The sequence below is a fragment of the Hibiscus syriacus genome, unplaced genomic scaffold (assembly GCF_006381635.1).
Source record: "Hibiscus syriacus cultivar Baekdansim isolate YM2019G1 unplaced genomic scaffold, ASM638163v2 tig00110503_pilon, whole genome shotgun sequence".
In the NCBI taxonomy this organism is placed as follows: Eukaryota; Viridiplantae; Streptophyta; class Magnoliopsida; order Malvales; family Malvaceae; genus Hibiscus; species Hibiscus syriacus.
Genome location: NW_024062764.1, coordinates 5772370 through 5784522, shown reverse-complemented (window position 1 = coordinate 5784522; position 12153 = coordinate 5772370). Strand labels below are relative to the sequence as shown.

General features: G+C 31.4%; 1 protein-coding gene across 1 annotated transcript; it reads left to right on the top strand.

Moving 5' to 3' along the window:
- The first annotated feature begins 3203 nt into the window (after positions 1–3203).
- On the top strand, positions 3204–6942 carry LOC120129540 (phosphatidate cytidylyltransferase 1-like). The gene is made up of 12 exons (XM_039147006.1): positions 3204–3272; positions 3657–3819; positions 4161–4414; positions 4498–4649; positions 4909–5050; positions 5152–5308; positions 5566–5613; positions 5698–5787; positions 5936–6064; positions 6173–6229; positions 6337–6420; positions 6565–6942. The coding sequence occupies exons 2-12, from the start codon at positions 3718–3720 to the stop codon at positions 6652–6654; spliced, it is 1305 nt and encodes a 434-aa protein (XP_039002937.1). The 5' UTR covers positions 3204–3272; positions 3657–3717; the 3' UTR covers positions 6655–6942.
- Positions 6943–12153: the final 5211 nt, after the last annotated feature.

The following is a 12153-nucleotide window of genomic DNA, read 5'->3' as shown; positions in this document are numbered from 1 at the left end:
AAAAAGTGCTCCGATAGCTCCTTACTGATCGTACTTATCCTTACTAGAACCTACGCATGAAAATCATCACGCGCTAAATATAACTTAGTGAGGCAGTAATACTAAAGGTGAGAATAATTAAATATAATATCAAAATATATAAAATCATTAAAATAAAACAGACTGAATTTCTTCAGAACATTCAAACCAGATATCTCATATTGAACTTTATCATAAACCTGAAAAGAATCATCTAATAATTTTCACAAAATCATAATAAATCAGATCAGACAGAAAAAAAGTCCATATTCTTTTGTAGTCAAACACTTTTCAGAACTTTCTTATTTCATTTTTATAGCCCAAAGTATATTTTAAGAGAATATAAGATATGTGAGTCAGACTAGTGTGCACAATACAGATATCAGATCATCAGTCGGAACAGATAAGCACACACAATGCTATCACATCGGAAATAACAATATGCACACCAAGTGCATTCAGATCAGACTATATATATATATATATATATATATATATATATATATATATATATATATATATATATATATATACTAGTGTACACTCCGGTACACCACATTATATCAAAATCAGAACAGATAATCACTCCACCTAATATCATGTCAATTGTACCTATGACTCTCCATATAACATACAATTGGCTTTTTAGTCATTTCGTAATCATTTGATAAAAAAATCATATCATAAACAGAAATATATTTAATTCACATTCGTAAAGTATGACATGGGCAGTTCATACCCAAAATCATTCATAAAACTTATTAACAATATTACGGATATACTTCCATAGTCAAAACATAATTCATATATTTGAAATAAATAATGTGAGGTTGACTTATCGCAAGTCATCCTCGATCAAAATAATTAAATAAATAAACTGCACTCACCTTTGCCTCACTACAGAACTTGTATATGATAATACTAGTCACAAGCTTTGTCCTTTCCTTTCAGATCGTTCGGATTGCTAGTTTTATTGTAATCTGACAATACCAAATTATAACACAAAATATTTAAACTACATATTAGTATCATTCTAACATAAACTCATTTTGACATTTGAAAATCTATAAAATAAAATCGATAACTAAATCGATATCAACCTAACTCATAACTCCATTATAATTTCAAACCACATATTTTAAATTCTTTCTAAAATTCAACTCAACTTTTCCTTTAATTCATAATGGTCCTTCGCCATTATGATAATTGTACATTAATTACTAAAATTCCAACACTTGAATAAAATACCCAAATAATACTTCTTTATTTAAGAACTTGTAAACAAGTCCCCAAAGTTTTAGAACCTTTCGAATTCCACCATCTAACCATTAAAATGAATTCCTTTAGAATTCTTCTCAACATTTCCAATTTGTTCAAAATGGTCTCTTGCCATTTAACTTTAATTCCAAGCATCCAACAATATACTCAACATTTAAACATTACTCTTCATCTTCTAATCCATTTCAACTTAAATTCTAAAAATTTTCATATTCAAACAACTTGTACTATCTTTAAAGAATCAATATTCTGTATTGATATACACACTGGAATTTAATTCCATTTCTTCCATTGAAAAATAGACTCGAATAAGAATCTATCCATATAAATAACTCCTTCTAATTTATTCTGTACAATTTATGGTGAATTTTCAAAGTTGACTGACATAACCTGTTTTGTGCAGAATCTGCTGCTCGTTTTCTGACATTTCCTCGGTTAAAAAATCATATCTTTTTTATACACATTAAAATTGATCTCCGTTTATTTTAAACAAAACTATATTTATATAAGAACATAATATATAAAAATCACCTCCAAATAATTTTTATAGAATTTCTGGTGAATTTTCAAACTCACTGCCAAATTCAAAATCTAAACTATTTTCATTAACTTCATCCTTAAATTCTTCATCAATTCTTACAACTAATTCTTTAAAATCACTTAACTCTTCATAATCCCTAAAACACAAGAAATCAATATCCCCTTCATCAACTCAAGATGAATTTAAACAAAAACCATAACAATATTTATGTCAAATGAAAGAAGGTTTCATGTAGATGACTTATCCTTCATGTTCAAACCTTAATTCCTAACATAAATGGATACAAAAAAACTTTCTCTCACCTTGAAACATAACCCACGGCTGGAAGAAGAAAGCATGAAGGAACTTCTTGAATTTTCTATGCATATAATAACCTTTACACTTGTATTTAAAAGATTAAAAATTCATTTCTTGCAAAATGACCAAATTGCCTTTAATGAATCCTTTTATTTTCATCCATGCCATTTTTTCCCTCTAATTTAATATTATTAAAACAACTATAAAATTCTCATCTCTCAATTGTTCATTTTGACACTTCAATTTTTTAAAATTTCATTTTAGTCACTAAATTTTCACTGTTCGGACGAATCTGAAAAATTGCACTGTTCTGAGCAAAATTTCTCTGGTATAAAATATGAAAATAATATTTCCAATCCTTTTCTAACATCCTTCCAATTTTCATAAAATTTCGGCTCGATCCGATTATTTATCTAACTTTATTGATAAATAGCTTTTAACACAAATCTCGTACCAAAAATCTAATTCACACAAAAATCCTTGTTTTAGGCCAAATTGTTCATTTACATGCTAAAATATATAACTTTTAAAAATTATAAATTTCAGTCCCTACAATTTTCAAAGTTTATACTTTAGCCACTAAACTTTTAAAACTTACATTTTAGTCACTCATCAAATTTTGGGGTATTACAAAAGTTCAGTGATTAAATTTATAATTTAACCATTAAAAAATAAAGAAAAAGTCATTTCATAACATTGTTAGCGAGGAAACGGTTGAGTGACCAAGAAAATACGATGTATTAAGTTTAATGAGAAAATTGAAAAGATTTAAAGTATAATAAGGGAAATAGGAGAAAGATTAAAGTTTAACTACCAAGTTTCTAATTTACTCTTATCATAATACTATGGACGATATCGGAAGAGAGAGATGATTACGCGTGGCAACAACCTACACTGATTCTCGAGGAGCTTACGTGGCAGTTCATGGAAGTGCCAATTCATCGGGTCCAGAAAACAGAGTTACCATTGTTCTTTCACTCTCCACTTTCTGTTTGTTTCCCACGAATCGGTGCAAGCCCGAAGTTGATCCTTCAATCTTCCATTTCTTGTTTTCTCTTCTTATTTTCAATCAATTCGATCCTTCACATTTCTGGGGTTGCATTCAAAAAGACGTTTAAAAACTCTCGGATTCGAAACTGTAAGCTTCCCTTTCTTATTTGTAATTATGGGCAATAGATTTTGGGTTTCCGTTTCCCCCCATTTGTAAACAATTCATTTCATGTATGAATTTTCCATTTTCGTTTTATGTTTTGAAGAATGTCGGATTTTGGGTCCCGTTTCTATGCATGAAAATACGGATTCTGGGTTCGAGCACGACGACTGTACGGTTGTTTAACCGTTCATTGTAAATTTGTTAAGATTCTTTCGAACGGATAACACTATGTAATCATCCCAGACTAATAAAACAATACGAATAGAAATGGGTCTTTCAATAGGTGATCAATGCATGATATCATTAGCTAAAATTTCATCATTTTCTTGAAATTTCTCTGTTTTGATGTGAAAAAAAGTGTTTTTTTAGTGCTGGGGGTGTTTATGTTGTCTTAAAATTGGTTAGATTAGGTGGTATAGTGATAAGAGCAATGCAAAAGGAACATGGTTCTGCACCTACTACACCTACTTCCGCCCGAGGACCAACTACGCCTACTTCCGCCCGAGTTCGGCACCGGAAACGTTCCAATGTGGTATGTATTGTTACATGAATATATGCCTCATTAAGATTTTGATCTAGTTCCAATAAGTTGCTATGTTGCCCGGACTTTGGTGTATACTCGATTTCGATGTCCGGCGAATGACAGAATTGTCGAGTTGGGCCTTAAGAGAAAATGGAGAGTCTTGGTGACACTGATAAGTAACATAGTAAGCAATGAATGAACATCAAGGTTTATTCCCTTTTTGTGACTTGCTCTTTGATCAATCTCTTTTGCTTGTATTATGGATTTCGAAACTTAATCGACGTTTGAACATCTATGGCACGTTTGGATGTGCTCGCTTGATATGAAAGAGTGCTGTTCTTTGATGTCAGTTTAATGTCGAGATTAGCAAAACGAACGGAGATCATTTGCTCATCAACGATCACAACAAATATCGATCGATGTGGATACGTGCATCCTCGTCTATGTGGATGCTGGGGGGCTTCCTCTTGATTATCTATTTGGGGCACCTTTATATTTTGGCGATGGTGGTTGTTATCCAAATATTCATGGCGAGTGAGCTCTTCAGTCTACTCAGAAGAGCTCATGAAGATAAACGCCTGCCGGGTTTCAGGATCTTGAACTGGTAAGAAAAATCGTAACGCAAACTCGATATTGCGGTAGCATCTTCGAGACTGATATTTCTGGTGGAATTTTATGCCCGTGCAGGCACTTTTATTTCACAGCTATGCTGTTTGTATACGGTCGCATTCTCAGTCACCAGCTTGTGAACACAGTAACTTTGGATAAAATTTTCTATAGGCTTGTTAGTAAGCTCATCAAGTATCAGATGTTTATCTTTTATTTCTTATACATAGCAGGTTCGTATTTATTTTGCCCTTGAAAATAAGTAGTGCACACATGTTCTTTCTACGTTTAAGCCCATTAACAAATATTTCGTTTTAATCGTCTTACCTTCAATCATGATGGAGTTGATTAATTTGTCTGTTTGTCTTGAACTTCAAGTTTCATGTTATATTTCTTTCCCACCGAATTTGAGTCGGTTCGTGATAGTCTTAAGTTGCTTTTATCTTATATTCTCCACCGATTGAGAAGGTTTCGATTTTGTTTCGGATTCAGGTGTCATGTGGTTCATTCTTACACTAAAGAAGAAGATGTATAAATATCAATTTGGGCAGTTTGCATGGACACACATGATTCTCATCGTTGTCTTCACGCAGTCCGCATTTACCGTGGCCAACATTTTTGAAGGCATTTTCTGGTAACATGCAAATCTCATTAGTTAGTCTTTAACAGCTTGGTTACTGATTGCTATACATTTTCCCATTACTGAAATCAAAACAAGCCTTGGATTTTATTCAGGTTCCTTCTCCCGGCATCACTAATTGCTGTCAATGATGTTGCCGCTTATTTCTTTGGTTTCTTTTTCGGGAAAACTCCTTTGATCAAGCTATCTCCGAAGAAAACATGGGAGGGTTTCATTGGGGCTTCAGTTGCAACTACGATCTCGGCATTTGTGGTAAGTTTTTTTACACTATCCTTTGCGCCATCAATGGTAGTTTGACTCTGCCACATGATACAGGGAATAAAAAAAATCAGCCGGTTTAATCTAGTACTTCGATTATCCGAGGATAACCGATGTACATGATCATCAACTGAAAACAAAATTTTGTAAATGTTCGAAAGCCTATAGATCAGAGGGAGATAGATTGAATCTTTGAACAACTTTTCATTCCATGATATATCGGTGTTATTTACTAGGAATCTTTTATGCAGCTTGCAAATGTCTTTGGTCGATATCAATGGTTGACATGTCCGAGGAAGGTAATTCACCGTGGAATGCATTCATTTTAAATAAAAAAGGCGGATACTCTAATGATAATGTCCATATGACTGAAATGCATGCAGGATTTATCAACTGGTTGGCTTCACTGTGATCCTGGTCCACTTTTTAAGCCGGAGTATTATCCTTTGCCAGGATGGATTTCTGGATGGGTGGTGAGTGATCGAGAAATGGGAGAATTTGATTCTATTTTAACTCTTACATAAATGTTTCTTAGTTATCGATTTTTGCTAGTTTTATTTATGTATTAATCCGTCCAACAAAACACGATCAGTTTGGTAATTTGGTTTTAACATGTCGCAGTTGCACTGGAAAGAGGTGGCGATTTTGCCAGTTCAGTGGCATGCTTTATGCCTAAGTTTGTTTGCGTCGATTATCGCACCATTTGGAGGTTTTTTCGCAAGTGGTTTCAAGAGAGCTTTTAAGATTAAGGTGCAACGCTTCGTTTGTTGTTTGAAAATGTGTGGAAAACGGGATAGTTAATGCACTTTTCCATACCCGTTCGTACCTTCTTGACCAACCTTTTCTCCGGCGGTGCAGGATTTTGGCGATAGTATACCTGGACATGGAGGATTTACCGACAGAATGGATTGCCAGGCAAGCTTCTAGCTGTATGACTTGATTTCCGAAACACGACCGTGTCATTTCGTGTGCATTGATTAACAGCTTAATACGAGTTTAAATATTTCTATACCTGTTTCCAGATGGTAATGGCTGTTTTCGCATACATCTATCATCAGTCATTCATTGTTCCCCAAGACTACACGGTTGAGATGATAATGAATGAGGTAAACCCTTCGATCTTCTCATCATATCCGAGATCTTTTCGAAAGATACCATATCCCTTTTTTCTTTCCTAGTCTCGGGAACATGGCGGATCTTCTCGTACGAAAACCGAATATGATCTTATGATTTCTTTTCGTGTTCTCTAGGTGTTACGCAGCCTTACATTGGAAGAGCAGCAAATTCTATATAAGAAGTTGGGGCAAATATTGCAGGAGAGAATGCCTGAACTATACTGAACAAAGTTTAGACAAATGCACTTTAATTTCCTGCTTTGAAAATTTCTTGGACTGGAGGAGAAAATTGCACACCTTTCCCGTCTCGGATGATGGTCGGTACAACTCAATTACGATCTTCGGAGGTCTCTTGTACGATCGATATCGTCTTCGAGGTCAAACGGATTTAGTATTCGATGAAAGTAAATAGAGGTTTCAGGGTTAGTTTGACATGGCGTTCTTGGAGCAATGGTTAGAATGGATCTATTAATGTTTATAATGCAAATTCAGTGGCAGAAAAATGGAACACAATACAGTCCTTTTAGTTTGGAGTTTTGCATTTTAGACCCTCAAACTTGTCTTGAATATGAATTTGATCGACATGTGCTTCAAATATGTTTCTTGTTATCAAATATGTTTCTTGTTATATACGAACTGTGTAAATTGACGGTTAACCTGACCTAAGTCATTGTTAGTTTGGTTATAAATAAATATTTATTTCAAAAAATTAACTAAAATATTATTAATCGTTAAGGAAATCGGATGCTATTGTTGTTAAAATTGTAATAAACGTTAATATTATCTTAGATAAATATATATTTAATTTTAAAATTTATATTCTTTTATTAATTTGATCTTAATTTTAAAAATTTGATTACCTTTTTATATCTAAAAATTTAATCAATTTAACTTTTCTTTATAATATTTTTAAAGAAAATAAGTCAATCGAATCACTACGATGATTAAATAATTACATTCTACTTAAAATATAATAAATAAATAAATATAAAACAAGAAAAAATAAACATAAAAAAATTAAAAAATTAAATTAATAAAAATAGTTATAAAAAATTAAATTTATTAAATTATTTTAAATAGAAATATAATATTATATAAATTTTAAGTGTAAATTATAAATTTGGTAACTGAACTTTACTCTTTCTCATATTTCACTCATTGTATTTTAAATCTTTTCAATGTCCTCACTGAACTTAATACATTAGGTTTTTTTATTACTCAGTTGTTTCCTCATTAACGACATTAAAATGAGCTTTATATAGATGTAAAATGACAACATATTTAGTGTCTAAACTATCCGTTTTAGTACCTAAATTTTTATTTTTTTCAAAATCATACCTATCATTTAGTTTTTATTTCATTTTAGTACCGATCATTAAAAACTTAGCGTGTTTAGTACCTAAACTATCAATTTTGGTCCATTTTAGTACCTAAACTTTCATTTTTTTTTTCAAAACTTAACATTAAATCTTGAATGAGACACCAAAATGAAACAAAAACTAAATGTTATGTATGATTTTGAAAAAATTGAAAGTTTAGGTACTGAAACGAACCAAAATTGATAGTTTAAGAACTAAACACGTAATTTATCCCAAAGCTAATTATACTACACATTTCTACACTATAATTCTCATTCTAAATTGGTTTTCAAACTTTTGAACATTTTAATATCATCCCTTAACCATGACTCTTATTCTAAGTTGATCCTTAAACTTTTGAATATTCCAAATTCATCACCAAACTATAACTCTCATTCTATATTCTTCCCAAAACTTTTGAGTATTCCAGTTTCATCCCATAACTTTTGAATGGTTTTGAGTGATGTTATAGGAATGTTCAAAAGTTGACAGATCAAAATAGAATGAGAGTCATAGTTCAGGGATGGTTTACACAATCTTAACTATTTAAACCCTAAACATAAAACTTTAAATCACGAATTATAAACTCTAACCTATACACCTTAAAATCACAAACTCTGAATCTTAATTAAGATACGTGACATTAAAATAAAGAGTGTGATGTAAACTTAAGTTTACACAACTCTAACTATTTAAACCCTAAATCTCTAAAGCTTGAATTATAAACTATAAAATATCTTATACAACCTAAAATAAAAAACTTAAACACTAAATAAGATACATATCATTAAAATAAGCAAGATTATATAAACTAAAACTTACACAACCTTGACCATTTAAACTATTAACTTTAAACTCTATACCTTAACTTACGAACTCTAAATTCTAACTCATACAACCTTAACCATTTCATTTTAATACCCGTCGTTAAAAATTTAATGTGTTTAGTACATAATCTATCAATTTTGATCAGTTTTAGAACCTAAACTTTCAATTTTTTCAAAATCATACTTAACGTTTAGTTTCATTTCATTTTAGTACATCATCGTTAAAAATTTAATGTGTTTAGTACCTAAACTATCAGTTTTGGTCCGTTTTAGCATCTAAACTTTCAATTCCCCCCCAAAACTTAACGTTAAATTTTGAACAATGCTACTAAAATGAAAAAAAAACTAAAGTTTTTAACGACAGAGTACTAAAATGAAACAAAAACTAAGCTTTGGGTATGTTTTTGAAAAGAATGAAAGTTTAGTTATTAAAATAGACTAGAACTAATAGTTTAGGTACTAAACGTATAATTTACCCTAAAATTAATGATAAATTCTCTTATTGGTTACGGTGAAAGTCAACGAATTCAAATGTAAACGGTTGGTGAACTTAGCATGGACTTTTCTTTGTATACTGAAATGTATTTATCTCCCACCATTTTATTTGAATCAAACATCCTCACATTCTAGAAACTTTACGAAAATGATTTATATATTTTTAGTTCCTCATAATTTTTTTTAAATCATCCAATTTAACATTTTTCTTAATTATTTTATTAAGTGAGGTGTGATTAGCATATACCAACAGATTAGGATGAATTTGAAACATTCACAAGTTTGGAGGATAATTTAGAATGAATGTCATAGTTTAGGAGTGAAATTGGAGCTTTCACAAATTTAGAGACTAATTTAGAATGAGAGTAATAGTGTATGGATGGAATTATAACATTTAAAAGCTTAATGACCACTTTAAAATAAAAGTTATAGTTTGAAGGTGAGCGATGTAATTAACTCAAAAATATATTTTAAATATAAAATAATAAACTACACGGGTGGTCCCTTATGTTTTTGGTTCGTTCAATTTTGGTCACCGATCCAAAAAAAATCAGTTTTAGTCTCTTATGTTATCGATTTAATATATTTTGATATCTCGACTATTAACTCTCAATTCTCTAATAACGGAAGTGTGACTTGACAATTAAAAATTGAAAAAACACTTTTAAATGTTCTTTCTTTCTTCTTCTTCTTCTTCTTCTTCTTCTTCTTCTTCTTCTTCTTCTTCTTCTTCTTCTTCTTCTTCTTCTTCTTCTTCTTCTTCTTCTTCTTCTTCTTCTTCTTCTTCTTCTTCTATAACTTGTTCACCCATCCAATAGCACAAATGACTATCATCGGCACTCGTTCATCCAAAATGCCTCAACTTTGAACCGGTTCACTTTGCATGTTTGACATAGGAGTTAACTCTCTCAACATTATTTTATCCATCCGCAAAATTAAAACTTAAGACGTTATTTAAAAGATATCAAATTTCTTATCACACGACACGAAATGTAATAATAAACATATCCGAACAATGTCTCCGACTTTATATTTATTATATATATATATTATATAATATGATATTAAAAAAGAAAAAGAAAAGTAAGCCATGAAATAGCAAAGCAAGAATGTGCATAATAGGGTAACAACATTGTCCCATCTCCCTTTTGTTTCTCAGGGCTCTTTCCTTCCTCGCTTGAGCTTGTGCTTACCGGACCTTCTACTGTCATCAACAATATTATAATAATAAAATCTTAGGGTAAATTATACCAATGGTCCCTTGACTATAAGGCGATTGTTTTACTCCCCAACTATTAAAAGATAAAGGCATAATGCTGAAATTATCCCCCAACGTTTACCAAAATGGTCATTTTCCCACTATTCTATTTTTGGAGCATTTTGCTCACCCTAAAATTCCATTTTAGGGAAAAAATGACTCTAACATTTGATAGAATAATCATTTTGTCCCTTATTCTTTTTTCTGAAGCATTTTAATTCCCAACGTTTCATTTTAGGTTAAAAATTCTCATATTTTGGAGTGTTAATTGTGTGTTAACTAATGTTTTTCATTTAGAGAGGGAGCTTTTTGTCTCAAAGTGAAACAATAGGGACCAAAATGCTTCAAAAAAAAGAATAGGTGCCAAAATGACCATTTTGATAAACAATGGGAGACTTTTGGCATTATGCCAAAGATAAAATGGTCCTCTGCGCATTGGTTTATTGAGTCTATCGACTATTAAAAGTTACAAAATGATCACCCAACTATTCATATGTTTCAAACTCAGCCTTTTCTGTTAATAAATTGACGGTCGTCTGAGCAGGACATTAACATGTTGATTGAAATATGATAGTCATTTCAGATTTTAGGATCATATTTTATCATATTCGAGTCATAAGATTAACGTCAAACTCAAATGAACATATGAATAGTCGGATGATCATTTTGTAACTTTTATTAGTTGGAAACAATAAAAAAATATGTAACATAAACACAAACATATATATATATATATATAAACATTTGAGAGAAAAAAATCTATATCTAATCAAATTGATAAATTATCTATAAATAAATTCATACGTTAATTCAACCCTAAACCTTAAATTCGAAATTCGAAAATTAAAAGGATGAAAATTTTTACCACTCCACTAGGAGCAGCTGTCGGGCTTCCATCACCATCGTTGGAAGTGGAATTATTGGAAAGCTGATAAAAAAATTGGGCTTCTGGGGAATTGGGATCCATGTGCAAAAGCTGGCAAAACTACCCAAATATTGTGTATGGGAATCTTTAATTCCCAAGATAGTGTCATCAGCTTATTATTTCTCACAATAGGGTGATTGCTATAGGAAACATGCAAAGCTCGGCGTCTTCAGCTTTGATGGAGCTCTCGGCGTCTTCAACTTGGATATCTCGGCGTCTTCAGCAGATGTGCATTTGGAGCTCTCGGCGTCTTTGTGTCTTCAACGTGGAGACCAGCTTTGTTATGTTTAGTAGCAGGAAGTTTGCAGGAAAATAAGGAATTCATTGGAAGAATAATGCACGTGGGGACCAGCTTTGTTATGTTTGGTAGCATGAAGTTTGCAGGAAAATAAGGAAATCATGGGAAGAATAATACACGTGGGGACGAGAATGAGATGTAAAACAAACCAAACTTTGATAAAGTGAATCAATAATTGATTATAAGGGTATAAAATAATACTTATCTGATTTAAAACAAATCAAAAGCAAAAAAATATGATTGAAAACAAAGCAAAAGTAAAATAAAGGGTGTTGAATTGCATGCATAAATTACGTTTACAAAAGGAAATTAATAATGCATGAGTACGAATCAAAAGCAATTATCAATCAATGGAGACATTGTGAAGCAACAATGCATCGAATATGATATATAAAATGGAGGATAACTGAGTTCGGGGAGAAGTTAGAAAAGAAGAGAAGAGAAGCTTGCATGTTCGAGAGATATTTTGGGAAAAAAGGAGAAAAAAAGTTCAAATAAAGGAAGAAATAAATCGAATATTTGGTAAGTTTTATGTAATTTTTATAATTGTTACATGATTATAA

Excerpts from the sequence above, each read along its gene's own strand:
- LOC120129540 (XM_039147006.1), top strand. The coding sequence starts at position 3,718 with ATGCAAAAGGAACATGGTTCTGCACCTACTACACCTACTTCCGCCCGA. Across the intron at positions 4,650-4,908 it reads TTATTTCTTATACATAGCAG|GTGTCATGTGGTTCATTCTT; the intron begins GTTCGTATTTAT and ends TTTCGGATTCAG. Across the intron at positions 5,051-5,151 it reads ATTTTTGAAGGCATTTTCTG|GTTCCTTCTCCCGGCATCAC; the intron begins GTAACATGCAAA and ends GATTTTATTCAG.